The 27,960-nt window shown below is 38.1% G+C and overlaps 3 protein-coding genes across 5 annotated transcripts; all 3 read right to left on the bottom strand.

Annotated features, from left to right (window-relative positions):
* Positions 1-9,911: 9,911 nt before the first annotated feature.
* LOC103994216 (transcription factor PCF2) lies at positions 9,912-11,233 on the bottom strand. Its single transcript, XM_009414549.3, has one exon. The coding sequence runs from the start codon at positions 11,119-11,121 to the stop codon at positions 10,114-10,116; it is 1,008 nt and encodes a 335-aa protein (XP_009412824.2). The 5' UTR covers positions 11,122-11,233; the 3' UTR covers positions 9,912-10,113.
* Positions 11,234-12,818: 1,585 nt separating this feature from the next.
* Positions 12,819-15,112, bottom strand: LOC135645661 (protein HOTHEAD-like). Its single transcript, XM_065164286.1, is given in 4 exon segments — positions 12,819-12,885; positions 13,184-14,213; positions 14,312-14,995; positions 15,037-15,112. Coding segments are annotated over 4 exon segments (1,857 nt in total).
* Positions 15,113-17,412: 2,300 nt separating this feature from the next.
* On the bottom strand, positions 17,413-23,394 carry LOC103994217 (cell division control protein 2 homolog A). Of its 3 annotated transcripts, none has more exons than XM_009414550.3 (9): positions 23,201-23,394; positions 22,903-23,092; positions 22,639-22,823; positions 20,604-20,724; positions 19,925-20,098; positions 18,991-19,154; positions 18,812-18,899; positions 18,299-18,352; positions 17,413-17,869 (listed from the first exon to the last, which is right to left on the bottom strand). In XM_009414550.3, exons 2-9 carry the CDS (start codon positions 22,909-22,911, stop codon positions 17,780-17,782), a joined length of 885 nt encoding a protein of 294 aa, XP_009412825.1. In that variant the 5' UTR covers positions 22,912-23,092; positions 23,201-23,394; the 3' UTR covers positions 17,413-17,779. The 3 variants fall into 3 exon arrangements, with proteins under 3 accessions (XP_009412825.1, XP_009412827.1, XP_009412826.1); XM_009414552.3 differs by having other exon boundaries at positions 17,413-17,622; XM_009414551.3 differs by having other exon boundaries at positions 22,903-23,006.
* Between the last annotated feature and the right edge of the window lie 4,566 nt (positions 23,395-27,960).

Raw genomic sequence — 27,960 nt, 5'->3', positions numbered from 1 at the left:
TTAGGTAGTACTACCACTGGAAAAACTGACAAGCACAAATAATGCTTATTGGTTGACTCAAGCGGTATTATCGCCTAGGGCTAACGGTACCACCACCTAGGCATAGTTTAGGCCATCAGTTTTGACTTTTAACAGGACCAATTTAGCCCACTTTCAAACCTAATGATTTCTTGATAAGTTGGCATTGTTTCAATCCAATACCAACTCAAGTTGACTCAAAATGATCTCAATAATGACTTTGATAAATCAACTATATTCGATATATTTATAAAGCTTTTGTTACATTATACGCTCATTCAATTTTTTAGCACTTTGTTTGAATCCTTAGCATATTGCCCATTCCTTCTACATATCGCCCATTCTACTAGCATGTCGAATTTTTTACGATATCCAATCTTCTAACATAATATCTAATTCTTCCAGCATAATGCTCGAATCTATAGCAATAATTCTCATCTTTGACACGTCGACTAATCTTTTAGCTTGACATTCAATTTTTAACATGAAAATTTGTCGGCGCAATGTCCAACTCTCATACTCGATAGTTGATCCTTCGGTGGTTTATGTTCATGATCGAAATATTTTCTATGTCACTTATTTCAAAAGTATAATAGTTTAATAAACTCATCAATTGATTTCATCATTAAGATTCAAGATTTAATAATCTCTCCCTTATTGATGGTGATAACCAATTGATGATAGGATTTTAATAAGACTTCTTGTCTATATGTCATAATAAGTTAGACAAAACTTGAACTCAAATGATCATATATTTTTTATATGCTTATATTGAATTTAAGTTAAAAGAAATTTGATCTTGTCAATATTATAATTCAATCATTTAAGCCTAAAAATTATTGTTCAATTAAGTTTTAAATTTCAATTTATAATCATAATCATTTCAAAGTTTCAAATTTCAACCATTATCAATGTATAATGTCAATCAAAAGATACCAGTAAATTAATCATTTTTATGAATCAAATATGTGTAATATAATAACAAAAAAGTTTATAAGCAAGAAATCATAATTCTTCCTGTTGATGTTGATGCATAAGTCACAACTTCTCTTCTTTCATCAACAACAAAAGGCATGAGTTAAAAAAGATATGTTAGTATGCAAACAGTTAGGCTCCAGTCATCATTCTTACGTATTGTTGCCGGATTAAAGAAATTGTGATGCTTTAGGATATGTAATTTTGTAGATACCATTGTCGATTCACATTACACTATTTGTTGGCTGGTATCGTAGTATAAGGTAATACTAAGACATATCGTGTAAGGTTGATTAATATCACCAAGTACAACAAATCAATTTAAATGTGACCAATAACCTGCCAACTGTCAATGTAGTTTTTTTGAAACAAAATGACAAGCATCAATTGAGTTCCTTTGGATATAGTGTTTTTATAGTAGCCTTGAATATCGAATTTTAACGATGAATTCAATCGATGAAATTATAATCTAATATGTGTTTGAGTAACGCAGAACTAACCTCGATCAAGGAAAGATAATTCGATTAAAGTAGGAAGAATCAGATGTTGGGCCGAAGTAAAATATGTCAGAAGATTGGACGTCGGGCTAGAGGAATGGTCGACATGACAAAAAGACTTAGTACCATGAGTTCGGGCATCGGGCCGAAGGATCGGATATTGCACTAAGGAGATCGAAAATTGCATAAGGTCAATATGCCGATTGAATAATACGTCGAAGGATTGGATGAAGCACCGAAGGATCAAACGAAGCATTGGATGAACCAATGACATGCCGAACAATATAGGATTCATGCTTGTAATCAATTATATCTAGATCGAGCTAGTTTAGGTCTAATTGAGTTAGTTTTGGGTGTAACTAAGATAACTCAAATAGAGGCCCACTAGGCCAAAGTTGGGGCTGTTTTGGATGGAGGAAGGCCCATTTATTAATCCAAAAGTTGGGTCAGGCGGTGACACCACTAAACTGACAATGGAATCGCCTATGAGTTGAAAAAGTCAAAAGTCTAATCTCTAAGACTGTCAGGCAGTGGTACCACCAGACTGAGCGATGGTACTGCCTAGTGTTAGTGTGTCAAGCAGTGATACCGCCAGACTAGGCGGTGGTACCGCCCAATGTCAAATTGGTAAGCTGTGGTATCGCCAGTACCCTGAAAACCCGAGATGAGACTGTTTTGACTCCAAATTTGAATCCATTTGGGGCCTATAAATACCTTACTCATCCCTGCTCGGTTTATAAGAGAAACTAAATAGTAAGAGGGAAAGAATCCTTAAGAAAAAAAATTATAATCTCTTTTAAAGTTTAGTGTCTCTCATCTTAGAGAGGTGTGTAAGGGAATACTTGTAAAACAGGAGTGTAAAGGTTCTTTTCTGAGCATATGGAAAGAAAAAATAATTGTAATAGGGTAGTTAATCTTCGTCTATTGAAAGAAGATCAGTAATAAAAACCGATGACCTCGAGTGAAGAGGAATCGAGAGGGAACGTATGTCACGACGATCGAACAACTATAAATCCGGTGTGCTCTTTTCCTTTACTGTTTATATTTATTGTTTACTGATTTTATTGCTCACTCCACTTTACACGTATTTTAAGTCAAGCTCACTAGATATCAATTTTTATCGAATAAAATCTTTTGAATCATCGAAAGTTTTCTAATAACACTAATTCACCTCTCCCACTTAGTGTTGATTCAATCCTAAAACCTTACCGTGGTTTTGTTCATATCATTGATTTAATAAAATATTATAATGATATCATAAAACACTATAAAAGTTTACTGTCCAAAACATACATTTAACAAAACACCATATCACATATATTAAAAACACTGTACAAGCTTACTATTGAGAACACTCATTTAACAAAATACTATATCACATATACTAAAACACTATAGAAGCTCACTATCCAAAACACACATTTAACATACTAGTATATCACATATACTAAAACACTATAAAAGACAACTGTCATAATTTATCAAAAATCTATCACATATAGCAACCAAACTCTTTAACACATATAATAAAAACTATAATACTATAACCTAACATAACTGTACAAATGATTGAAACATTGTACCGCATATTCTAAAACACTATAAATCAATTCCAATGCAACTCAAAAACCATCGTAGCCATAAACAACCACATCACCGATAATTCATCCTAAGAAAATTTATATCAAAGCTTCTTTTATGAAATTAACAACCTATGTTCCCAACAATAAAGTATATCATGATAGTGAGAAATTAATTTCGCTGCCATCATCTTCAATAGTTAATTGCACAATATCCAATCGATATCGGCATATGTTTACTTATCACATATCCAAGGGTCAATTATAGATCAGGGCATTGTTGAACTCGATAACAAAAATACTATTATCATTGCTACAAAATAAGATAATAAATCATCTTAGTGATATGAAACATACATAGTTTAAATAAAAGTTATAAAGACTCACTTTGGATATTTTATCTCTGTAGTTGATGTTCAGCAATATACTTATTGAGACACCCTAATTGATCCATAGCAGTCTCTGTGATAGTTTTTTCTATTAGCATCACAATATTAAAGTCAGAAGCTAAAAAAATAAAATTTCACCCACAACACATGAAAAGTTCATTTACCATTGCCTTAAATGTCATTCGATACTTCTTTATAATCCAAGATGAATTATAATACTTTTTTTTTTTAAGCCATGAGGTGCCAATGGAAATATGTGTTCAAGGGCATGAACATAAAATTGACTGTCCATCATACTTTATTTGATAGTTTAGGTTGAATATCGAAGTCCCTACTTAATGATAATATTTTTATATTGAAATATAATAATTAAATTAGTTAAATAATATTAGAAATATATAATTTAATATCAGGCAATAAAAAGATATTACCCAAAAATATGTGTACATAATAATGCTAAAAATAATTGATGCATTAGACTTGGCAACCTTTGATGCAATGATGCTAGAATATGTGGCAATCACAAATAACTCAAAAAACTTTAAAAATGAAACTCATGATAAATACTTCATATTGAATATTATATTCATAGCTTTCTCATTTTTAACCGTATGACTTTTTACATATCTTAATGGCAACAAAAAAAATCATGTAGTCGATTCCAAATAATTAAGATTTATGACCTTATTATTGTTGATGGCTTCCTTATCTTTAATAGCCTCGTTCTTCTTGTATATTTGAAGAGAAGCATCTATTAATAAGTTGCATACGAAATAAAAGAAACATATACAAATATATATGTCGGTATACTTCACTATCGCATCTCTCTTGGCTTTATCAAGCCGTAGCTAGTCTTCTTCATCCATATTATCAATTTATCTAATTGCATCATTTATTGTTCTTATCATATTGTTACTCATCAATACTATTGGTCTTTTTGTTGTTTTTTTTTTCCAACTATATTCTACTTTCTTTTCGTTAGAAGATAGGGACTTTGATATAACTATTTTATTGTTGAAGCCACAAGATTTTTTCTTCTTATGGTGGGATCAATCGTCCTTTGACCATGGGACTTTATTAAAAATAATAATATTATTTGTTGGTTATCTATATTATATACTTTTATAGCCCTAATTCTCTATTAATAACATAAATTAAGTTATATGGTGAGCCTTTTTATCATAGTCTGTACACACATTCCTCAATAGACAATACCTACAATCCTATCGACCTCTAAAATTGCCCTTTTTCACTATCTCATTCTCATCTACAATCATAGTCTCATCAACATCAACACTTGTAGCCTTCTCATCCATCATACAATTGAACAATAATCTATGACACAAGGTTATAAACACATAAAGTTGAACAAAGTGCACAACATTGTCAAGAGTATCTTTAATAACATCTTATTCTCTATATGATATGAATGAAAAGCCCATCAAAACAAGCATGAATAAGCATTTGGAGAAATTGGGGCAAACAAAAAAACATGCTCATAGAACACTCCAAAATACATGAGATATCTAGATTCTAAATGAAATAGAAAAATAGAGCCAACATTATCATGTCTTAATGTACATTCTTTAATGTCAACAATTCTATTTTCCTTATAGACCATGATGTAGAACTCATTATAAAATATATGAAATGATCAATAAAACTTCAACCATTTATATTCCACTTCTCAACAAAGTTTAGGTCTTTTTGCTCTTGTTCGAGCTCTTATTCTTATAGATAGAGTTTATGAAGTAGGGATAGTTTAAAGTCTTGTTTGAGCTCTTCTTTGTAGATGGAGCATCTAAGGCAGGGGTTGTTTGAGCTCTTGTTTAAGTTTTTATTGTTAAGATCTTAATAACACTAAGGGGGCAAGGGGGTGAATTAGTATTATAGTAAATTTTAACTAACTTTAATACTTGATCAAAAAATTTGTATTAACAACACAATTATCCAAATATTGAGTGCGAGTAAAAAATACCAGTAAAGTAAATAATAAATAAACAATCATAAATAAAAGTCACAAGCAAAAGAATGAATGCAAATTAATTTATAGTGGTTTGATCTTCCCATCCTTTGTCCACTCATCTAGTTTTCAACGGATAGATTGAATCGGAGCTGATATAACTCATTTGATATAGTCAAAATTTGATTATTCATCCAATGGAGCATTAGTGGAATCAACCTTATTCATTTTCTCAAGTGTATCAATGGACACCACCAAACAAGTTACGATAGGATCTTATCTAGGGTTATTGGCATAATGTAAAAGAAAATGAGCATCATATAATACAAGAGAAATTATAAAACAAAAGCTAGTAGAAGCTTCTCGATTAATTCTTCTTCGATTCTTAAGTCTTAAATATAGGATAGTACAAACTTATCTTTATCTCCCTTTATAAGGAGAGAATTTTATGTAGTGTGAAGAGAATAATAACATATCAAAGAAAAGCAAATGAAAAGGATAATATATCATTATAAAAGAGCCCTTGAATCTATATGATTATAAAGAATATTTTTTATTTTGATATCGAACATGCAATTATGATTTGAGAGTGATATGGTATCAAAATAGTTTTGTATCCTTTGAATCGTGACCTTGTAATGATTTTACTATGCTAGCAAAGTCTATTATCAATGAGAAGCTAAACTGTAAAAGCATTGGCTACTTTAGTATGAGTCTATCTTTACGAAATTCTAATGTCTTATATATCTAAGGGTTTAGGACATTGATCCTCATAACTTCACCTAAAAGAGTCGGATTTGAATTATCCCGCTCAAAGGTGTTAACTGTCCTCCATGTCAAAAGACTAAGATGTTGTAACTTCGTTTTCTCTATAAAATATAGGCATAGAGAAGATCAACATGTACATTTATAAGATGGGACGATTTAAGGCTCCAAGATTTAGGAGGTTGATACAAACACCTACCAAGAGAAGTATCTAATTACTCTCATATACTAGTTAGTAGCTCTCTTGTCAAGCAACATGCATATGAGCCAATATAGCCTTGAATATATTTAATATCGGGTTTTGACTTTTACACATTCCTTTTAGGGTGAAATGCTTCATTATTCATGAATAGCTCATATTTAGTTTGCATCAAATTCCTATTTAGGTGTGTCATTTTTTTTATACTATCTTTTAATACTATTAGAAAATGTGCTAGTCAACCAAGATTTAGTTGGTCATGGCTCTATCTTATTTTAGGCTTCGAGGAGCCTTAAGCATTATAAAAGTTAAAAAAAAAAAGTGCATTCCCAAACATGTTAGGACTCACCCATAGACAATATTGATAGCCTCTATACTCCTTAAAGAGCTACAGGGCTAATCAACTATGAGCAAGTTGAGAAGCTTGTTAAAATTCTAAAAATTTTCTCGATAATTCAAGGAATGGATGAGGCTTGGTTTGGTCAAGTAATTTAAGTTTACCTTGTAGTATCTTTCCTATTTCTAATAGAATTGATTTAATTTATTTTTCAATCTTATCTTATGAAGATACTCAATAGATTAATGAGTGCTTCCAAAGAAAATACTCAAGATCAAGAACTTGGGATCCAACATCGTCTTGAGGCACTAGATGATGGTAAGTCACCTCTTTTTTTCTTTCTTTTTTCTCTTTTCTTACTATCATTTTTTACTTATTATAATTCTTTTCACCTTAATACTTTGTTAATTATATAAACAAGACTTGGTTTTAAGGTAGTTGAGTTGATAGAGATGGTTAATAGACTCTTAAAGTGAACAATAAGCCAATCAATTAAAACAAAAAGGTATCAAAGATAATTAATGCATGTTTACAATATGTAGACTTAGATTTATCGAGGTCTAGAGTTTATTTATCATGACTATATTTTTAAACAAACTATTTTTAGCTCATTATATATTTTATAAAATGCTTGTATGTGATAAAGAAATTTCAGATCGGTCACTTATCTTATTTTCAAAGGTTATAAAGGTACTTTGTCACTAATCTAATGGATCATTCTTCTACTTTTGATTCACTAGATTTATTTCATATTGCCTTAAATGTCCCTTTCTTCTTTTAATTGAGTAAGCTTTCTTCTTCTTCGTCATCAATAACTCAGAGTTTTTCAATTGGAAGATCACTTGTATCTTTAACTACTTCCTAAATTGCAATCATCTCTAGATCCTAATATTTTGTAAGTGGCTTTCCTTGCCAATTCAATGATAGAGTAATTTTTATCAAACAATTTTAATCCATTGATAATATCTATAAATTTAATATACATGTAACACTCCCATTTAGTCTTACATCAAAAGCGAATAAGAATTTGGATTGATTTATATGGGTCTGATGGATAATATCAATAGCTCTTTGAGTTCTTCAAGTGTAAGATCACTTATATCTTTGACTTATTGAATTATAATCATTTCTAGATCCCAACTTTTTGTAAGTGACTTTACTTGTCAATTCAATTATAGAGTAATTTTTATTAAACAATTTTAATCCATTGACGCTAATAATTGGTATGAGAGTTAACATAGTAAAGGGCATACTGAGAAGTAGCATTCTATCATGTGAGTCTAAATGTTACTCATATTTTATATTTAGTCTCATAAACATATTTTTTAAGTTTATTTTCTTTATAAAAAAAATAAAATAAATTATTCATAGTTGTAGCTACTTGAACTCATTTTCACGTGTAGTATCATAAGTTGAGATTTTCTTAAATTCATATTTTTCTAATGAACAAAACAAGATATTCATAGCTAATTAAAACATTGATATTTCAAGATTATTCCATCGACTTATAGTCTAACAGGTATATATCTACTAATATAGGCTTAAGAAATTTATACTATTGGTTCAAGCTTAACAAAGTTAGTTGGTTTATTATCTCACTAGACCATATATCACCAGTAGATTCATTGAGCTTAGTTTACATAATGATATATTTCATTTTTGATTTGGATTTGAGCCTTCATCTTGATATATCATGATTTTAAAATTTTTAGGGCTTCTCATATTGTCTCTTACTCCTTTCTATAGCAACTCTTTTCTTATGTTTTTCATTGCACTCATAGAAAACTTATTATTAAGATTATAATTATCAAGAGCTCCTATTAAAATTCTCCAACTATCAAGCAAAGGTGCCAAGGAGAATACAAATCCACCAACTCATCTATCAATAAAGTTTTAATTTCAAGTAATTCAGAAGATCTTGAAAGTCATTTATAAACTCAATCATATTGGTTTTATCTTTTCATATCAACTCAACATGTTCTTAACCAATATACAAATCGAACCAGAATAGACTATCCAATCATTGAACCTTTTTTTCTTCTCGTATGAAGTCCTCTAATTTTCTCCATAGCTTACAACAACTATTTTTTGTCCTCTCTTCTAGCACCTGCATTAGGGTTAGGATTGTATTTAAAAGAAATCTGCATCCCATCACTTGTCATATGAGCAGACCACCCAAGAAGCCTACGACAATCAAATAGCTGTAACAAGAACACATCAGAGCCCTCTTTAACCTAAGCATCCCTACGTTGGTATATAAAGAATTAAAATTTAATATTCATTCGATCTTGAATAAGCCTCCAAAACTTAGTAGAGAGGTCACACGGAAAAGCAACTTTGTCCCAAGATAATAATAAGAAGAGCCACATCTTTTTTTTATTATACGTCCCTAGCCTTTTTTCAAGCAGTCAAAAGTTGAAAGATGGCAGCGTAGCAACTTACAAACCCAACAACTTCATTATAGGTGTGATTAAAACTATCAAAGACATTTATCACCCATTTCAAACTAAATAAAGATCGAGGAGAAGGAGCCTGTAAACTGACCTCGCAGTTGCTCTATCACGTTCATCATGCCTCCCAAACCCCCAAGTGTCTGTCCTCAGTGCGTGTGGAACCCAACAACGTTCGTCATCCTATTGCATGGGAAAGATCCAAAAAAAAACTTTTGCAATTTGCTGTAATTCCACTCAGCGTTAGATACCATATCAGTAAGTGGGTGGGGATAATCCAGATCCTGCTGCAGGGACGAATCCATGGATGCCCGTCGACTCGACGATAAGCAGGTTACAGAACAAACGAGACAAAAGCTTAACTCACAATACGGCCGGCTGGTAGTTGATTTCATGGGAAGATCCGGTTAACGTAACCACCACATTTGGTGCAAATCTGAAGGCGACAAAGTGATGGATGCCCCCCCGCCCACCTCGAATGGCCCCCATCCCTGCCTAGTTTAATTGGTCGGCGGAACGGAAGGCACCAAACAAAAATGCGTGGTGATCCCACGCCACTGCGCGCGTGCGGAACAGTGCCCCGTCCACGGTTTTGGATAAGGAAGAGAAAAAGGAGGAGTGGGTCCCGCGTCCTACCTAGAGGCGCAGCCTCGCACCACGTCGTCTCCTCCCCTGCAACGGACCCGGTCCCTCGCCGCCACCTGCATCGAAGCAGCACTACACTCGCACGAAGAATGGTTTATCATGGCTGCAGGCGACTGTGCTTTGTTATGCAACTGAATGGAACGATACATCAAGTACCAGCAACAAATGGACGGGGGACGAGGAGGTAGAAACATGAGGGAACAAGAGATGGAAAAGAAAAGAAAAAAAAAAAAAAGTACGGAAAAAGTAGAGGAGGGAGAAGAAGCCCTCTCCTCGTAAAATCCTACATCCAATTTTAATCTTCTTCGCTGCTGTCCTCTTCGATCTCCTCGTCTTCGTCGTCCACGTCTAGCTCATGTGCTTGACCGCGAAGTGGCTCACCGGAAGCAGACATCAGTTGCAGCTCATGCTTCCCTCCTGCCGTGGTGGCAACGTTGACGCCGGGTGCTCCGCCGGAGAACAGCGCGTCGGTCGAGATCGGTCGGGACGTCGCAAGATTGACGATTTGGGGCGGCGCGTGAGGAAACGTCCAAGCCTGGGACTGGCTCGACGTGCCCGCCGTGGCGGACGGCGGCGGCAGCACCCACAGCGCCCCCGGCGGTATTACGCTAGCCGCAGCTGCGCCGCCTCCGAGCGCCCACACAGGGACCATTCCCTGCGCCCCTCCCGCGGTCGGCGCCAGGCCCGAGGATATGGAGATCGCACCCCCCACCGGAAGTAAAGGGTCTTGGACGGGGTAGTAACCGGCGATCACTGTGCCGCCGCCTGTCCGCGACGGCTGGAGCTTCTTCCTCCGTTTCTTGCCCGCTCCTTCATCGTCAGCCGACGCTGCGTCGTCCACGGCCGAGGGGGTGGATGTGGAGGTTACCGGAGCGGATGTCGGGGCCTCGGTGGGAATCTTGAGGGTACCGCCGATGTTAGTAGCGATGGCGGGGACGGTCCCGGTGCCCGTGGCGGCAATTATCGCTGGTTCGGCGTGCTCCAGAAGCCACTGTATGGTCTCGCCATCCGACTTATGGCCAAGCTCACGCGTGAGCTGGAAGATGCGGGCGGCGCACGCCGCCGGCATTCGGATCCTCCTTCCTCGGCCTTCCACCTTCGTGTGCCGATCCTTGGTTCGGCTCGCTGGCCTCCGCATTATCTGGAATGCCCTCATCCCCAACATCTCCATCGGCTCTGGTTTGGGGACGATGAATCGGTGGACCGGTATGACCGCAGGCGTCGGGACAGCTCCTCCTCCCCCTCCTGCTCCTAGGTCAGTCTTCCGCCGTCGGTTCTCTTCGCCGTGCGTCTGGGATTCCATGTCTCCGCCTTCGCTTCTTCGAAAAAGCTCACGACTTTTCTCTTTCCCTCAAAAATAAGAGATCGCACCCACACTTCCCACGCACCAAAAGACGAGATGGATCGAAACCCTAAAAGCTCACCCCCTGTTCTTTTATCTTCATCCTACGGCACGTCGACCGTTGTTCTAAAGTGGGACCCTTGTCCACGCTGTACCAGCCGTCGGATGCCGAGTAGGGTCCACCGGGGTCACGACCAAGGGTAAGACAGGGGTCGAATTGGACGGGTCCACTTTGGTCAAGATTAAGGGTGACAGAGAGGGTTGATTCGGGGAATTTGGTGAACCCCGGTATCCTGATTAATTTTCGGAAGGCAAAGCCGGGGTCGGCGTGCGGACAAAGACTCCCATGCTGCGATACCCATCTATTCCTACCCGCGTCAGACTCATCCAACTCACTTAGCTAGGTTTGGGATACGGGACACTTGTGGGCTCCACCGATAACTCCCAATAAAGATGAGGTACGTCGTGGCGTAATTCATCGACGCATAAGTAGAGTACTTTTGCTCTACCAAGGGAAACTTCCTCGAACTTTTCCTGCGAGGATACACCCGTATTTTCTCATTCTTTTATGGCACACCAAAGTAGGGCACCAACTGTAGGGTCCATGTTACTTGGCGTTCTCCCCTTTGTCAAGTCACTTTACTTGTAGGCGGGGCTCACCACTACACGACGTGGGTCCCGCATGCTTCCGTAGCGAAAACGAACTCGGATAAGCGGGACGTGATGGGGAACCAACCCAGTGGGGCGGCCCTCCGGCGTGGGGGAGTGGTACCCACGTGGGTGGTTGTTCTCGGTTGGCGGCCAAACTCTCGGGCCCCACAACGCAGGCAAGTGGTCTCGTCGGTGCGTTAGTGGCGTCGGTTCGTCGCGATGGGTACGCAGCCCCAGCCGTCGTGGTCCCCACACTAAGCATCATGCCGAGGGGTGGAGGTGTGGTGACAAGGCGTGGAGCCCAACGACACTGGTGTAAACGTTTCGGTCGTTCGTTGGATTTTATTTTATTTTCTTTTCTTTTCTGAAAATGTGAAGCCTAGGATATTGGTTGGTCACGCAGCGGCACAGAACCCGGACCCACTTTAGGATGGGTAATTGTGCAATTCTAAATTTGAGCGGGAAGGTACCTATTAATTGTGTGTCCACCCGCCTTCACGTACCTTGAAGTTCTTTAGCATACTGACATGTGACGTGGGCCCACGAAGCTTCTCCAATAGCCTCAACTACACGCAAGCTGGGTAAATAGAAAGAGGTAAAGGTAATGTTTATTAATTAGATGTCCGACCGGGTTGCGCCAGCTGGAGACAACAGGGAGCGAGACCACCAAATTGTTAGAAGTTGGAACAGCTGGGGCTGACCGTAAGAGAATGGACACGTGCTTTCCCGTTGATTCGAGATGGAAATTCACGAATCTCGAGATCGTTTGGAGCGACTTCCACCGGATTTTTTCGCCCGTCGGGTCTGGCTCCCAGCGTGGGACCCATCTGTGGACCCCGCTACTTTTTAACATCAGGGAAGGAAACATTTGAAAATTCTATCTTTTTCTACTGCAAGGTGGGAAAATGGGCATATTTTGGATGCATTCATTAAATGATGATAATGGATTTAAGGCAAAATGAACAGCACAGTTACACGAACACCCCCTGCTTTCCCTGGTCCACACATCAGGATTTCCTCCGTACTTCATCATCTGTTTCCCGTCTCTCAGTTTGGATTTTGATCCCCATGTACCTATATGCATGTAATAGAAAAGCACAAAATTCAACACGTCAAGCAATCAAATGACCTCTAGAGCATTTTAGTGTTTGTTTGTAGATGGGACATTTTGAGAATATGACATACGGGTTATTAAACTCCGCTGAAATTATTTTCTGATTATATATATATATATATCACAGAAACATATATAGAAAGGGATGGGAAGGAGGACGATCAAAATTTTCATAGTAATATTAATTCTTCACTGAGATCATATGTAAGATTAAAAATTAAAATAATCATTCTCAAGCATGGAAGTAAGATTAAAAACCTGCCAAGCATCATGACTGTGGCCTGAGGATTTGTGCCAGGGGAGAAGTTGAACGTGGATCCATCCACTACTCGGAGTGCATCCACGCCGACAACTTTGTAATCCTTGTCGACCACTTGGCCGACTTGGCAACCTCCATGGTAGTGCCATATGGTCATCACTGTGTCCTTGCAGAACTGCTCCAAGGACTTGGAGGCGTTGTCATGCTTCGGCAGTAAGTTCATGGGGAAGTTTAAGGTCATTCTGAGTAGCTCTTCCGTCGATATATACTGGAACCTGAACCTAGAGAAGGCTTTCGACTGTATCACCTTCTCGATCGTCTCTATGCCTTTGACGCACCTTTGTAGATCCTCGGGTTCCTTGAAGTAGTTGAAGGTGACAGAGGGGTTGTCATCCGGGTTCTTGTTCTTGAGATCAAGATGACCTGTGGAGAGGGGGCCCATGATCTTCTCTAGTATGAACCCTCCTCTCATGGAGGACGACGCAGCAGGAAGGTCGTTCATGTCATTGATTGTGAATATTTGGCCAGTCTGCAGCGGAAACATATGCTCAATGTGTTCGTGCATCATCTGAGACTGATGTACTGGTACGCACGTACAAGTTTCAGATCAGCTTTAAGTAGGTACCTGAGCAGAAAACATGCCAAATCTGAGTTCGCGAGTGATTTGGGAGTAGTGTGAAGCGAAGTTGGATCCGCTGGCCCCCTCGATGAAGCTCCCAAACCTGGTGATGCCGACGACTTGTATGAGGGAGACCTCCACCGGCGTTGGAGAAGGAACAAAGATGGCGTTCATGGGATTGTCCGACATACTCTGCCCCACCATGGGCTGGTCCACCACGACGTCGATGGCCAGTGACTCGAGGTGATCCCTCGGGCCGACGCCACTCAGCATGAGTAGCTGAGGGCTCCCCACTGCCCCCGCGCACACTACGATCTCATTCTTCGCACCATTGTTCAAGTACGCCCTGTGCCTCACGCCCGCCGCGTCGTGGAACACAACTCCATGAGCTACCGGTCTTGCCGCTCCTCCTGCACTTACGTACGAAGCAAGATTTATTCCAGCTTTCCTTTCTTTCTCTTCTTCGTTTCACACCTTCTAATTTCTTTCCTTCCTCACGATGTTTCACCATTACCTGTTTGCCGGAACAAGATCCTTCCTACCGTGGCATGCAGAAGAACCATCAGTCCGTCGGGATTCGCGTACTGGAGCAGATCGGCAGCGGTGTGCCGGTGCCCGTCTCTGTCAAAAATGGTTCCCCCGATCTTTGTCCCGTACATGTGGTCGTACGTGAAGCCGTTGTAGGGCGTAATGCCAGCCTCCAGAAGCCCGTCCCTGACCGCCGACTGCCACTGAAGCATCGGCGGCTCGAAGGCTACCATCTTCTCCACCCACTGGTAGGACTGGTTCACCAACGCCCCGTCCCAGCCGACGTCCCTCACGTACTCGGGGCTGGCGCGCGTGTAGAACCCTGCGTTGAGGCAGCTCCCTCCCCCGAGCACCCGAGCGCGCGCGTTGATGACCCCGTCCTCGGAGAGGAAGCGTTGGGAGGGCGAGGCCGGCGAGGTGTCGGCCAGGTTCTGACTGAAGTATGCCAGCTCTGTTATGTTTCTGTTTCCGTAAGGCGAGCCACCTCTCTCCAGCAGCAGCACGCTGTGCTTCTCCGACAGGGTTGCGGCCAGTGGGCAGCCTGCCGTCCCACCGCCGACTATGATGTAGTCATAGTACGACACCGGCGGTGCCTGCACTGCGTGCTTCACGAAGGTGTAGGTTGATGCTGAGGATTGATAACAGTTCACATCAGAGTCTTGCTCTATGCCTTAACATATAAAGATCAGACTGGGTGGGAGTTACCATGCTCCGTGCAGCAGATTCGAAGGCAGCAGAGAAAGAAGACTGGTAGCAATGATCGCCTATGGCCAAAAGCCATGCATGCATGTACAGACCGAGAGGAGAAGAAACGCAACAGAAGTGAAGAGAATTCAGTGTCAATGTATTCATATCATATATATAGTTGTGCTTGTATCTTTATCTTTAATCTACACAGTTGAGGTGTCAGCTTCTCCGACGAAATCACTGAAGAAGTGCAAAGATGGGCTCCGAGATCTCGCAGGTCGATGCTTCCTAATTAATTTTATTCAACCACCCCGTGAAGACCATGGTCATATAAAGATTTAGCTCTTGAACTCTGTGGAAATGCCGCAAGCAATGGGACCAAGAATTAGCAAAACCAGGAATCGCTCAACATCACATCAAACTGCTTCTTTTGGTTTTGGCACCATGAAGAATACTGGTGTAGTAAATTCATTACCGAGACAGAGAGGAGAGAGGAGGAAGGTGAATATTTAGTGCTTCACACCTAAACCTTTGACATGTGCTGCTGCTGCTGCTGCTGCAGTTGAACCGAGAGTAATGAGATGATATAAATAAGCTTTACTACAAGGAGGATACCCAGTTGGCCAATTTCTCTGATGACTGCTCAACTTCCTTGGTGGCCATCAAACATTCATGCCATTCATTATTCCTCCTCAAGAAGCAAAAACTTAAAAAGGACTGGTATGAGTTGGACTCTTACTTTTCCTTCTCGGTAAATGATCAACATCACCATAAAATCTATTATATTAAACTATAATTAAATACAAAATATGTTTAATACATTGTATTGTACAACCATCTCTGTCTTCTCTATAAATACATTCTATAATATATTTTATAAATATTTTTTTTAACTAAACAATTAATTAAATGATAATCAACTAGCAGTATCCAACATCTGAATCTACTCTGTCTTCATACCATCGAATAGAATTCCCCTTAAGAAGATACCATTATGGATCCTACTCCAACCATCCTTGGAATGTTAAAATTAATGTGGGCCATATGACTTTTTTATTCCTGTGATATTAATGATGATTTAATAAATAATTTAAATCTTATTGGTTAATGAGAAAAATTAATTTATTTTGAATTGTCATATCTATTAATGATCAAAGATATGACTCTTGGATAAGTACGTCTTCATAATGGATATGTATCACTTCTGAATCGATATCCTAATTGAAGACATCCTTTATAACACTACAAATTCAGAATCTTATCCTCTCTCAACGCATAGATTAGAATATGATATTTCTATCAATAACATAAGTCAAAGTAAATAAGTAAGGGGGAAATATCAGGATTTTATCTATTTGAGTTATCTTTCAGGAAATTTAGATTTCCTAAAAATCTGTTAAAAGTATATGTTTTTTTCAATTAAACTCTATTTTATGAAATCTACTAAGTATAAATATCATGAGATTTACGTTGTGTACTATGGTATTTTATTTGTACATGAATTCAACTGTTTACTTGTGGTGTTATAGCCATGGTTTAAGACATGATTTTTTTATTATTGAATTTTGTTTCTTTCAGTTACAATTTCAGTTGAATTTGACTTAATTTAGATTGGATCATTGAAAATCTATAGATTCTAAGATAAAGGACTATATGCTCATTTATAACAGATCAAATGAAATGTAATTGACATTATTATTAATCTTATATTATGTTCATGAATAATTTATTTGACGTCCATCTTTTTTTCCACCTTATATACAAAATTGATGAAAGTTGAGCTGTCCAGGCCACCCATATGAACCAAGCGCCTCTGAGTTGATCGTTAGGGCCTGTCGATCGCAGTCTCGAGTCAACAAAGAGAGAAATCTGGTATTTAACGGACTGCTATTGCAGGGCATTCGGAAAGAGAAGATAAAGAAATGCATGTGTATGCAATGATTAAATACTTGAAAACCCAAAGATTCTCTTAGTTTACCCGAGTTAAATAATTGAGACATTCCAACTTATTGTTATTGCAAGATCTATCTAGCAATGGAATATATCTTTCCCCATTGGAGGGACCAACTGATGTGGCACCTTAGACCAATAAGATCCCATAGGCACTTGGACCATGCTAAATGATCTGACCTGGTTACTAATACGTAGGTTGCAGCATTTGAACACTAAAACAAAGTTAAGTATTACCCACTAAATCAAGGCCATAATGAGAAAACATTTTCGTCAAACAATGCTTTTGCTTTAAACACCGTCAACAAATTGCCCCACAATAAATGTGACTACAACTAGATGGAATAAGCAATGCTTTGGGTTCAGCACCAGCAGAAGAGAAAATCTAGCAGGTAATTTTCACAAAGGAACCATCCTTCGTCGTTGCAATGAATACCTGGAAGATTCTTGCAACCTAAACAGCAATACAAATATCTCAACCATACACATGATACTTAATGCTACCTATAGAAGTAAACCATATTGCCAGATATGGGTTCAAAAGAAGGAAAACTAGTCTCACACGTACAAACATAGGAGTTGTGACACTCTTTGTACTGCCTGATATAGGTGAACTGCGAGTACCAAGATCCTTCAGCACTCAGGATTCAGATCCTGTCGACATGAATGTCAATGAAATCCAAGTAAAGCAACATCTGATCATAGCGAAGGCAACCGTGACAGAAGTAATAGCGGTAGCAGAGACACAGAGATGAGCTGCTACACTTTGTTATACTAGCAAATGATCCAGAAAGTGTCATGAGAATAATAGTCATGGCACCAATCTGAAATCCTTGAAATACTCGTGCTCCAGAGCCTGTCGAGCGGTGACTCTTTTACTAGGGTCCAAGCGGAGCATTTTCTGATAACCAATGTTTTAATTGGACAATTAGCGACAAGGGACTTTAATTGGCCATTTGGCCAGGATAAGCAGTGAAAGAAATGTAATCCATTTTGCTGAAACATAACATTTATTTTTTTCCATGCAAATTGTAGCTATGATCATGGATATTTCATCATTTAAGGGCTAAATAATTATGTTCTCAAAATGGTCCAACAACTAGAAAAATCAGAAAAGTAGCTTTCAGAACTAGAGATAACTGGGGTGCTATCATACTGCGATCCAAGTGAAATGCACATTGTTGCATATAGTGTCCAGCGTGTTTGTAGATTTTTTTTTTTCATAAAAGTATAATTCAAATAACAAAACTATTGAGCTTGTCTCGAATTTCACATTATAAAAGCAATGTTTTCTTTCACATATGCATATATCAAAATTATTGGCACTTACAGAGAGAAGATCAATTCCTGTAGCTTCAAGATTTGGAACTGCTGTTGCCAGATCCTGCACAACAGAAACCCAATTACAGACCTTCAAGAGAGAACCAAAGGAATTAGAGAGATAAAGTGGGGAAGAACAGCCAATTGTGTCACAAAGGCAGAAAAAAATCTGAACCCTCAAATATGTGGGGTTGTTAGCATTTTGAATGAATATCCAAAAGATAGTGCCATATGCCTTGCACAGGTAAAAGGAGAACAGGGGAAAGAGGGGAAAGAATCCTTTATCACATAACACAGGTGTCGCAACAATACAGAGAACACCTCATTGATGAGTCCAGCATCCTAATAATGGACTTGCGAAAATCATTGTGACAATCAAACAACTTTCGTTCTTCTCATTTGTACTAAAAATTGGGTTCAGGAAGTTCTATATGCATTTAAGTCAACCGTATAATTGAACTTTTTCATACAGCCTTCCCACAACCAATGTGTGAAAGCAAATAAATTTATTCTTCACTCATACCTTGGGAAGCCACTTGGGGAAAGCAGATTTGAAGTCAGGTAAGGAAGTAACTCCAGGCCAAGTTTCTTCATTTGGGGTACCCAAGACTCTGAAGATAAAATAGTTTCATAGAAATTAGGCTCAAGTTACAACTACCAAATACAAGGAAAGCATTTTCAGCACTCATGAAACAAACAAACCTGAATATCTTAAATAATTCATCAATCTCAGAGTCTCCAGGGAACAATGGTCGCTGATTCACCATTTCAGCAAAAATACAGCCGATGGACCACACATCAACAGGAGTAGAGTAATGTCGGGATCCGAGGAGGATTTCTGGTGCTCTATACCAGAGTGTGACTACCTGAGGTATTAGATAAAATCACAGCAGAGACAGATGAGAGTTTGAAAGTTCTTTAGTCATAGGAGATTTGAGTATCGGCAAGTTAAGTAAAGCCCAAAACTACTAGAGCCAGCACAAGGTTCTGAGACCAATAAGAGTGGTCTAGCAGTGGCTTGCACTAAACTATACATATCATTTTCTGCCATAATCTTAGGTCTGACTTGAGCTGGCCCATATCAGGGTAAAATTTGGTTCAGATTACTCTTCTAAGATGGGTTGGAGCATATGTTCTAAGGCTTGAAAAGCTTTAAACCCCTAGAATTATTAATGCTTTCCAGTTGCACTTCACCATGCATAATCGCACTCAAGAGAAAGGCAGGAAACAAAGCACCTGGTGCCTCTATCCAGCAGATGGCACCAGTATGACAGCATGGCATTTAGTTATGCTGCACTGGTGGCATGTAGTATACCAGCCACCAATCAGAATAGGGGTGCTTGGCAGCACTATAAGGCTTGCCTTAGTCTGAAAATTATCTGATTTAGTACAAATATCTAAAAGACTGTTTGTGGGAAGAAGCTGAACTCTTTATGACAGCAATGGCCACATGTAAAAGAACTACCAGATAGCTTTGAAGTAATAACAATACCTAGTACACTATGATAAATTTTGATCTAAATGAGCTTGATTTCTTCAAAAGAAATTTGTAATCAACACATCAATAGCTTATACACATAAGTTTTGACTATATATCGAAATGTCATGTTAAATTTGATATAACTCATAGTAGCACCTCATGTGTAAATGTCCGAACAGGAATGCCAAAAGCTCTAGCAAGCCCAAAGTCTGCAAGCTTCAGCACATTAGTTTGACGATCAATCAACAGATTTTGAGGCTTTAGATCTCGATGAAGAACCCTATGAGAATGACAGTAGGCAATGCCACGAAGTATCTGATATAAGTATGTCTGAAAACGCAAAAGAAAGCGAGAGATAAGTTTCCAAGATACAACTATCATAAATCAGAAACACATTTCTAATATCCCCAGTATAACACCATCATCAAAAGCAACTAGGCAGTATGAGACTGCAAACAGTGAAGAACTTTTTCTGCATCGTAACTACAATTTTTAAAAATATGACACCCCAAAAGATAAAACACTTATTTCCAGAATGGCAGTAGTAAATGAAGGCCGAGTCAATATTCTTTTCTGCATCCAGAATTTACTGAGTGCAGAAGACATTCCTATGTTAGGAGACAAACTCCAAAAAAACCAATCCACAAGATTACCATATTCTGCATTAGTACTAAGACAAAACCTTGATTTTTTTTCAGCAAAATTAGATTCATCTAACTTTCACCAATATGCTTTTGTACAACTAATGTCCATCGCGATACCTCTTTGAAAGCATGTACTCTTACAGGTAACAGATGACACAAACTAAGATAATATAGAGAAAAGACTAGCTCACTTTAACTAGTCGTGGATCTTTAACAAGTTCAGGACAAGAATCCATGTGCTTCTTCAAGTCTAAGTCAAGATATTCGAATACTAAATAAATCCTTTTCTCACTGTGGACTACATCCTGCAACCTGTTATGCAAATAGAACGATTAAAATCACCAAACACTGAAGCTATTTTGAATTCAATGCCAGGAACAATTACAAAAAGCTTTTTATCATCATAATCACAGGTAAGAAGAAGCAACAGAAGTAAAAACAACAAATTGTTCTTATATACAAAGGTTTATTTTCAAGCTTTAATACAGGCCTTCATAAGTGCATAATTTAAACAGTAGCATATGCCAAAGATTTAGTGCCTTTAAATGGTTAGTCTGTAAAATCAAGTGATTAGGACAATACTTGCATGAAAGTTTAAGCAGTTACAATTACAGCATTGACAAAGACACAACCAAAAGCAGATAATGCAACAACAAACAAAGAATTCTTCCCTTATCATATGCCCATACATCATTTGTAATAGCAGTCAAAAGACTCAAAACCATGGTTTGTAATACCGTACCGTACCGCTCTGTCATGAATGGTCATTGTGCACCCGCAATATTTTTGCTCAACAAACCATTCATCGCTTTTGCATGCTTGTACAGATGCTTGGCAGCATATTTTGCCCTGGTTTTATGTGTTTTTGTTGAAAAAATGTAATAAGCAAGAACAGTTCGCAGCACTGCTCACCATGCTGGGCAAAACTGCTCTAAAATGGCTCTATTTTCACGTGCCACAACCTGTTTTCTGTAGACCATAGCCGCACGCGAAACATCAGCCATCTCATACCTTTGAAACCCCCTGGGTGGCACAGGGGTGGATGAGGCTTCGGGGTAGTGTTGGGCGTTGATCGATATACACAAGTTCGAACGTTAACTTGACGGAAACTTGCCATCGCGCCCGACACCTGGTGAGCAGTTGTTTGTGGACTTGCGATTGTTCGTATTTCCTTCTAAAGTCCTTATTTTCTCCTTCCTCTCTTTTCTCTCTTGCACGCAAAGTGTTTGCTGAATTGCTTGTAAAGCTTCCCTTTTCGCGAGACATCGGAACTTGTCCACTGCTCGCTTTTGAATTAATCAACTTGCTCTTTTTACAGGTCTTACAGGACTTGAGCGAGGTTGCAAATTGGCTGACCATTTGTGGATGCATATCGCAAGGGCACGTCATGACTTAGTTAATCCCAGCTAAGCCCGAGAAGTTAGCGTAAAGGTGCTTTACGACTTAGGTAACTCTAGCTAAGTCCGTGACTTTGACGCAAGGGTGCTTCACGACTTATACAATTATAGCTAAGTCTATGACAACTCAGTACGGGCGGTATATCGGTACACTTTAGTGTCCTGTGTGTCGATATGCTCGATACAATTTGATACATACTGTACTGACAGCTGATCGATACACTGGCACGGTACGGTATTTAGAACCTTGCTCAAAACCATCCTTTTAAACAACCATATCCAAGCTGAACATTAAATGTTATTTTTTATTATAAACTTATATCTTGGTGCACGTTTTGTGGAATCAATGCTCTCAGTTTCAATTATCCCAAATGCTTTATGCTAATCTGGTTCGCGGCACCAGGACCATATGAAATTGGCCAATCTCATGATACAAGATTGCAGTCGATCTCACTGATTTTAGCCTGATTGTGGACAAATATCTGCAAACTTTGGTGGCATTTTAGAAAGATCTGATTCCATGGTTAATATTAAGATAGTTCCTCCAAGCCCATGTACTTGTCTTCGACAACATTGCCGTGGAATAATAAGTGCTGATAAATTTTAAGCACTTCTTAGTATCTAAGCAATATGATATGATAATGACGAACCGTGAAAAAAAGCGATACATCCAAAACTGCAAAATTATAAACGAATTCGTTCTTTTCGACACACTGGGAGCGTATACACAAAAGGCAAAAGTAAGCGATGTTACATTGGCACGATTCAGAAACAAAATAAACTTAACAAAATGGGAAAGGAGAAGAAAGGAAGGAACAGAGGCAGCGACCTGACAATGTTGTTGTGCTGCATTTCCTTCAGGAGAGAGATCTCTCTGATGGCAGTGCTCGGAACCCCCTCGTCCTCATTCTCCAGCCGGATCTTCTTCAGAGCTATCGTCTCATTGGTGAGACGATCCCGGGCCTTGTACACAACCCCATAAGTTCCTTCTCCAATTTTCTCCACCTTCTCGTACTGCAACCAAAAGCCTCTCATTTTACCAACCGAAAAACCATTCAAAACCATCATCTACGAGCGGCACAACAGCGCTCACCTGGTCCATTCAATCCTCACGTTGACGCGAACCCAGAGCACAAGAAACCCAAAGTAATGATCAGACTTGAGGACCGATTTCACCGAATCCAACAGTAGTGGAACCTGATCCCCACAACCACAAGCCAAATAATCCTCCCATCATGAATCGGGCCAGATTGATAAAGAGGATCACATTCCCGACCAAAACCCTAGCGAAATCAGACTCATAAAATGCAAAAGAAACACAAAAAAAGGAATCGCACGAATAAAGAAAGAAAGAAAGAAACACGGAAAAGAAGCCACGGAGGCGTGGATACCGAGGGAGATGGATGATCGGAGGGTCGCGATTGGATCTGGAAGAGAAGAACAAAGAACAAAGAGCTTGAAGATACTAGGATGGGGATCCGAAGAGAGACGGTCAAGAGAGAGTGAGTGAGCTCCCCTCTTTTCTCTCTCTTCGCAGAACCGCAATCGCGCTGCTTCGACCAAAAACCTCGGGTGACTGCAGGTAGGCGGAGATCCGGTGCGCGTGATAAGTGAGGAAACAGCTTCGACTTCCCACAAAGTGACTGGGCCCCGCGGTGTCCTACCGTAGACGGGGGACGGTATGATACTACAACGCGACGTATGTGCTATATCTTACGGTCGGTAGCACAACGACCCGCCTTATCAAAATTATTCTTTCTACGTGGGTCATTGTCGCCCTCTAAACCGTCGTCAGTTGCGTTCGTCGTGATCGGAAGCAACCGCTGCTAATCACCGCCAATCATTGGACACGTAGCCGACACATAAGATTGGTACGAGGAAAGTATCGCTCGTCGTATCTCGTATCAAAAAATTACGCTGCAACTCACGTGAGTACGTTTCACTAAAAAATTGTGTAATAATAATAATAATATTATTATCAGTATTGTAGTGATGTGTATCGAACACATACACAGGACACGTACAGTTGACTAAAAATGGTGTCCTCTCTCCTGTTATTTAGTCTTCCACGAACAGGAGCAGCAGCATGTTGCAGCCGTGAAGTGAATATTGCCATTGCCATCACAAGGAAGCTCGTTAAGTGGTTACTGATAATACGCACTCACGAAAATCCTGAGGTTTCCAGGCGTGGGATATAATGAGGTCTCGACAACTGTGCGCACAGACGCCAGCTCATGAAATAATATTTCAGATTTCAACAGTTTAAGCTAAGAGAGATGCAATGAGATTTTACAGTGCACTTGTCAACAGGTTGGGTATGCTACAGAAAGACAAAACCAAACCAAACCAAACCAAAAGAAACAATATTCCCAAAAGAAAATATCTTAATTGATGTGTTGGTGGGTGGAGGGGGGCGGAGGAACCACAACTTGTCCCCATCCAATAGATCCATCTGATGCAGAAGATGATCTTCTGAACCAGTAGGTCTTTTTGCATGCAATTTGGGTAAAACATTTGACGTGTGACCTTCCTATGTCAATTATTTTACATCTGCATAAATATAGACTACATTAGGATGATCCAAATAAGGTACATTAAGTCATGGTAAAATTATACGAGATTTGCTATAAATTTCTATTCAATCCCCTATCTCGACAGTAGTCGTGACCTTCCCATCAGTTTGGTAAATTATTTTGTTAAGAGATTAAAACGAATTTAATCATGTGGGTTAAACTCGGGTTAGTTTTGGTAGCATATCTTCCGATCGAACACTATTTCGACTTCCACACGATGATGGATGAAAAATTAAGACATTATGACATAGATTTTTCTTTAACCACCCCTAAAAGTCCTCTGAATCCAACGTAGTAGTTGATAATGTCAACTTACTTTGTTCTAATCCTTTTGAAATGGTCAGATTTTATTTCCAACCCCAACCACCTAATTATGTCTCAAAACATATCAAATCATTTTTTAATTTTTTTTAAAAATAATTATTGACATATCCAAATGATTAAAACATTATGATATTTATTATTACTTACAATGAGAATGGTTTACTAAATTTTTGTTTAAAAATGACCAAACAAGTACCTATCAATTTCAACCAAATCCAAATATATATAATTACTTATAGGGTTAAAATATATTTTACCTAATATGATTTTAATTATGGATAATTCATAATAAATTATTATGATTTACTTAAATCACAAACTGATTCATAATAAATTATTAATATAATTATATATAATTTAAATTTTTTTAAAAAATTAATATTTATTTTATACCTTATGATTTTAATTATAGATCGCTTAAGCCCTTCCCTTATGATTTACTAGTATCTAAAATAATTTTTATATTTTTTAAAACATAACATATAAACCTCTCATCAAAATCTATTTACGTGACATTAACTTATAATAAATTATTAATATATTAAAAATTAATGATAATTTTTAACTTTTGAAAATAACTTTAATTCATTACTAATAACTATTTTTTTATAATGGAAGGACACGTTCACCATAGCTCCCCTTTTATTGGAATATATCCTACCATTGATTATCAGACCTCGACTTTCCCACCAGCATCCCACCATTCATCAATAGAATTCGCTCAAGCGTACAAAGAGTGGCAACCCCTACGGCTCATGTTGGTTTCAACCCTTCTCATTTCTTTCTCCTTCTAGGGTAGCTTTCTCTATTTTCTCGAGTGGACTTCATTCATAATGATCGTTGGGATTTTTATTAGATTAGATCTAATAATGCTAGTTCATTTTTAGCATGTAAACATGTTTATAAAATATTCAATGATTTTGTGTATCTGATGCTTCAACATAATCCAGACATTTTCTTATTTCATGCATCAATCTAAACTGAGTCATTCATTTTAATTGCAGGAACGAAACAAAGTGAACTGAATTAACCTAGATAACACCCTAATTGTAAAGATATTTAAGTACTGATCAGCGATAAGATGGTTAACAGCAAATATCAGAGATCAAACACAAAGAACATGAACATAATGCGTACCTTCCACAGTTTATCGAAAGCACCACTACTATCAGATGTTTCATTACCCTGTTCATCCAATCTAACAGCAGCAAGTTTTAATCAGATGATATGAATCTGCAAAGGTGAATCAACTTTAATCAGATGATAAAAAATATGATTACCCATCTTTTTTTCTTATTGTGTTAGTCAACACAGACAAAAATGTGATTACCCAACTTTGATTGATTGCGTTAGTCAACTGCTCAGTGATTAACCTTTTTTTTTTTTTTTTTTTCACAAGTTTCATTGCAGTATTGCACTATTAAGATTTCTGATCATTTATAATGGGAAATGTCATTTGTCTTGAAACAAGAGGTAAAATGTTCAAACATTAATGAAATAAAAAATTGTAGACTAAGGTCGAGATACAGATTCAAGTAATTATTTATGGGTAAGATGAGGTTTTAGATTTACTAGTGCAATAGAATCTCCTAGTCGTTGAGTGGTCCTAAGTTTCAATACCTCTGGCCAAGCACAAGTACCATTTGTAGATTATAATAGTCCGACTTCCAAATTACTCGTTACTTGTAATTTCATCAGTAAATCCATGTACAGTTTGAGATTTAGCTGTGGTGCACTAGAAGGTCCTTATTCTCAATGTCTGGCCAAGCACAAATACTGTTTGTAGACTTTCAAATTACTTCTTTACATTTAATTAGTAAATCCATGGAGAGTGGAGTTTCGGATTTAGCTATTGGCAGACTCTTGTTAAAGCTTTATTATCCAAGTTATCCTTCTGAGATGTTTCATACTTTTTTCCGAGCTACTAACCACTACTTGTGTCAAGTTCAGTTTCCACTCGAATAAACTTCCTCATGACTGCTACAGTTTAGGTCCTTATTAATTTTTTGTTTCAGTAGGCTTCATTACGGCCTTTTGGTGATGGATTCATTACCACAATATTTTAGTTGCAATCTTTGTAATGGATTAATTACGGTAGTTGGCTATGAAGTTTTTGGAGCGAGAGGAACTTGCCAATTATTATTTTCAGAATGAAATTTTGAGACGTTTTGTGTTGTGTATGTTACGTGTATGTGTGTGTGTGTTTTGTATGAGTTGTATGTTTATGTTTGTGTGCAGTGTGTGTTGTGTATATTACGTGTGTGTAGTGTGTTGTTTGTGTGTCGTGTGTGTTATGTGTGTGTAGTGTATGTTATGAGTTATGTATGTTGTGTTGTGTGTGTGTTGTGTATATTATGTGTGTGTTTTGTATGTTATGAGTTGTGTGTATATATGCATGTGTTAAAAGTTGTGTGTGTATAGTGTGTGTTATTATTAGTTATATGTTGTGTATGTTGTGTTTGTGTAGTGTGTATTGTTTTTAGTTGTGTGTGTTTGTGTGTGTTGTTTATGTTATGTGTGTGCATTATGTGTGTTATATGTGTATGTGTATTGTGTGTGTGTTGTTATGTTTATTTGTTTAGTGTGTGTTGTTATGAGTTGTGTGTAGTGTGTGTTATGTATAGTGTGGGTGTGTGTCCTATTTAGTATGTGATGTGTGTGTGTATATGTTGTGTGTGTGTGGTGTGTGTTTTGTATTTATATGTGTGTATGTTTTTGTGTGTTAAGTGTGTATGTGTGTGTTTATGTATGTTATATATCATGTGTTGTGTGTGTGTTTGTATTGTCTATGTGTGTTAAGAGTTATGTGTCATATGTGTTTGTATTATGTGTTGTGTCTATGTTATTTGTATTGTATTATGTGTGTTGTGTTGTGTGTGTGTGTTTTGTGTTATGTGTTGTGTATGTGTGTGTTGTATTGTGTTTGTTTCGTCTTCTATATTGTGCGTGTGTGCTGTGTGGTGTGTGCGTTTTATTTATTTTGTATGTTGTGCTTGTGTGTGTTGTCTATGTTGTGTGTGTGTTATGTATATGTGTGTTTATTCTAAGTGAGTGTATTGTGTGTGGTTGTCGTGTGATATGTGTGTTTGTTTGTTTTGTAAGTTGTGTGTGTATATTTGTACCATTTACGTGTGTGTATGTTTATTTTTTGTATGTGCGTATTTGTTTTGTGTGATATGTGTGTGTGTATGCATGTGTGTGTGTAGTGTGCATTGTTATGAGTCGTGTGTGTATACGTGTATTGTGTATGTTGT

This window comes from Musa acuminata, chromosome BXJ3-8, assembly GCF_036884655.1.
Source record: "Musa acuminata AAA Group cultivar baxijiao chromosome BXJ3-8, Cavendish_Baxijiao_AAA, whole genome shotgun sequence".
Lineage (NCBI taxonomy): Eukaryota > Viridiplantae > Streptophyta > Magnoliopsida > Zingiberales > Musaceae > Musa > Musa acuminata.
This window is presented reverse-complemented; position numbering and strand designations above follow the sequence as displayed.

What these genes read in the sequence shown, in the direction of transcription:
- LOC103994216 (XM_009414549.3), bottom strand. Translation starts at nt 11,121, where the DNA reads ATGGAATCCCAGACGCACGGCGAAGAGAACCGACGGCGGAAGACTGAC.
- LOC103994217 (XM_009414550.3), bottom strand. An exon ending in AAGATCCACGACTAGTTAAA is followed by an intron (nt 20,099 to 20,603) that starts GTGAGCTAGTCT and finishes TTGCGTTTTCAG; the next exon opens with ACATACTTATATCAGATACT. An exon ending in TCCCCAAGTGGCTTCCCAAG is followed by an intron (nt 18,353 to 18,811) that starts GTATGAGTGAAG and finishes TCTGTTGTGCAG; the next exon opens with GATCTGGCAACAGCAGTTCC.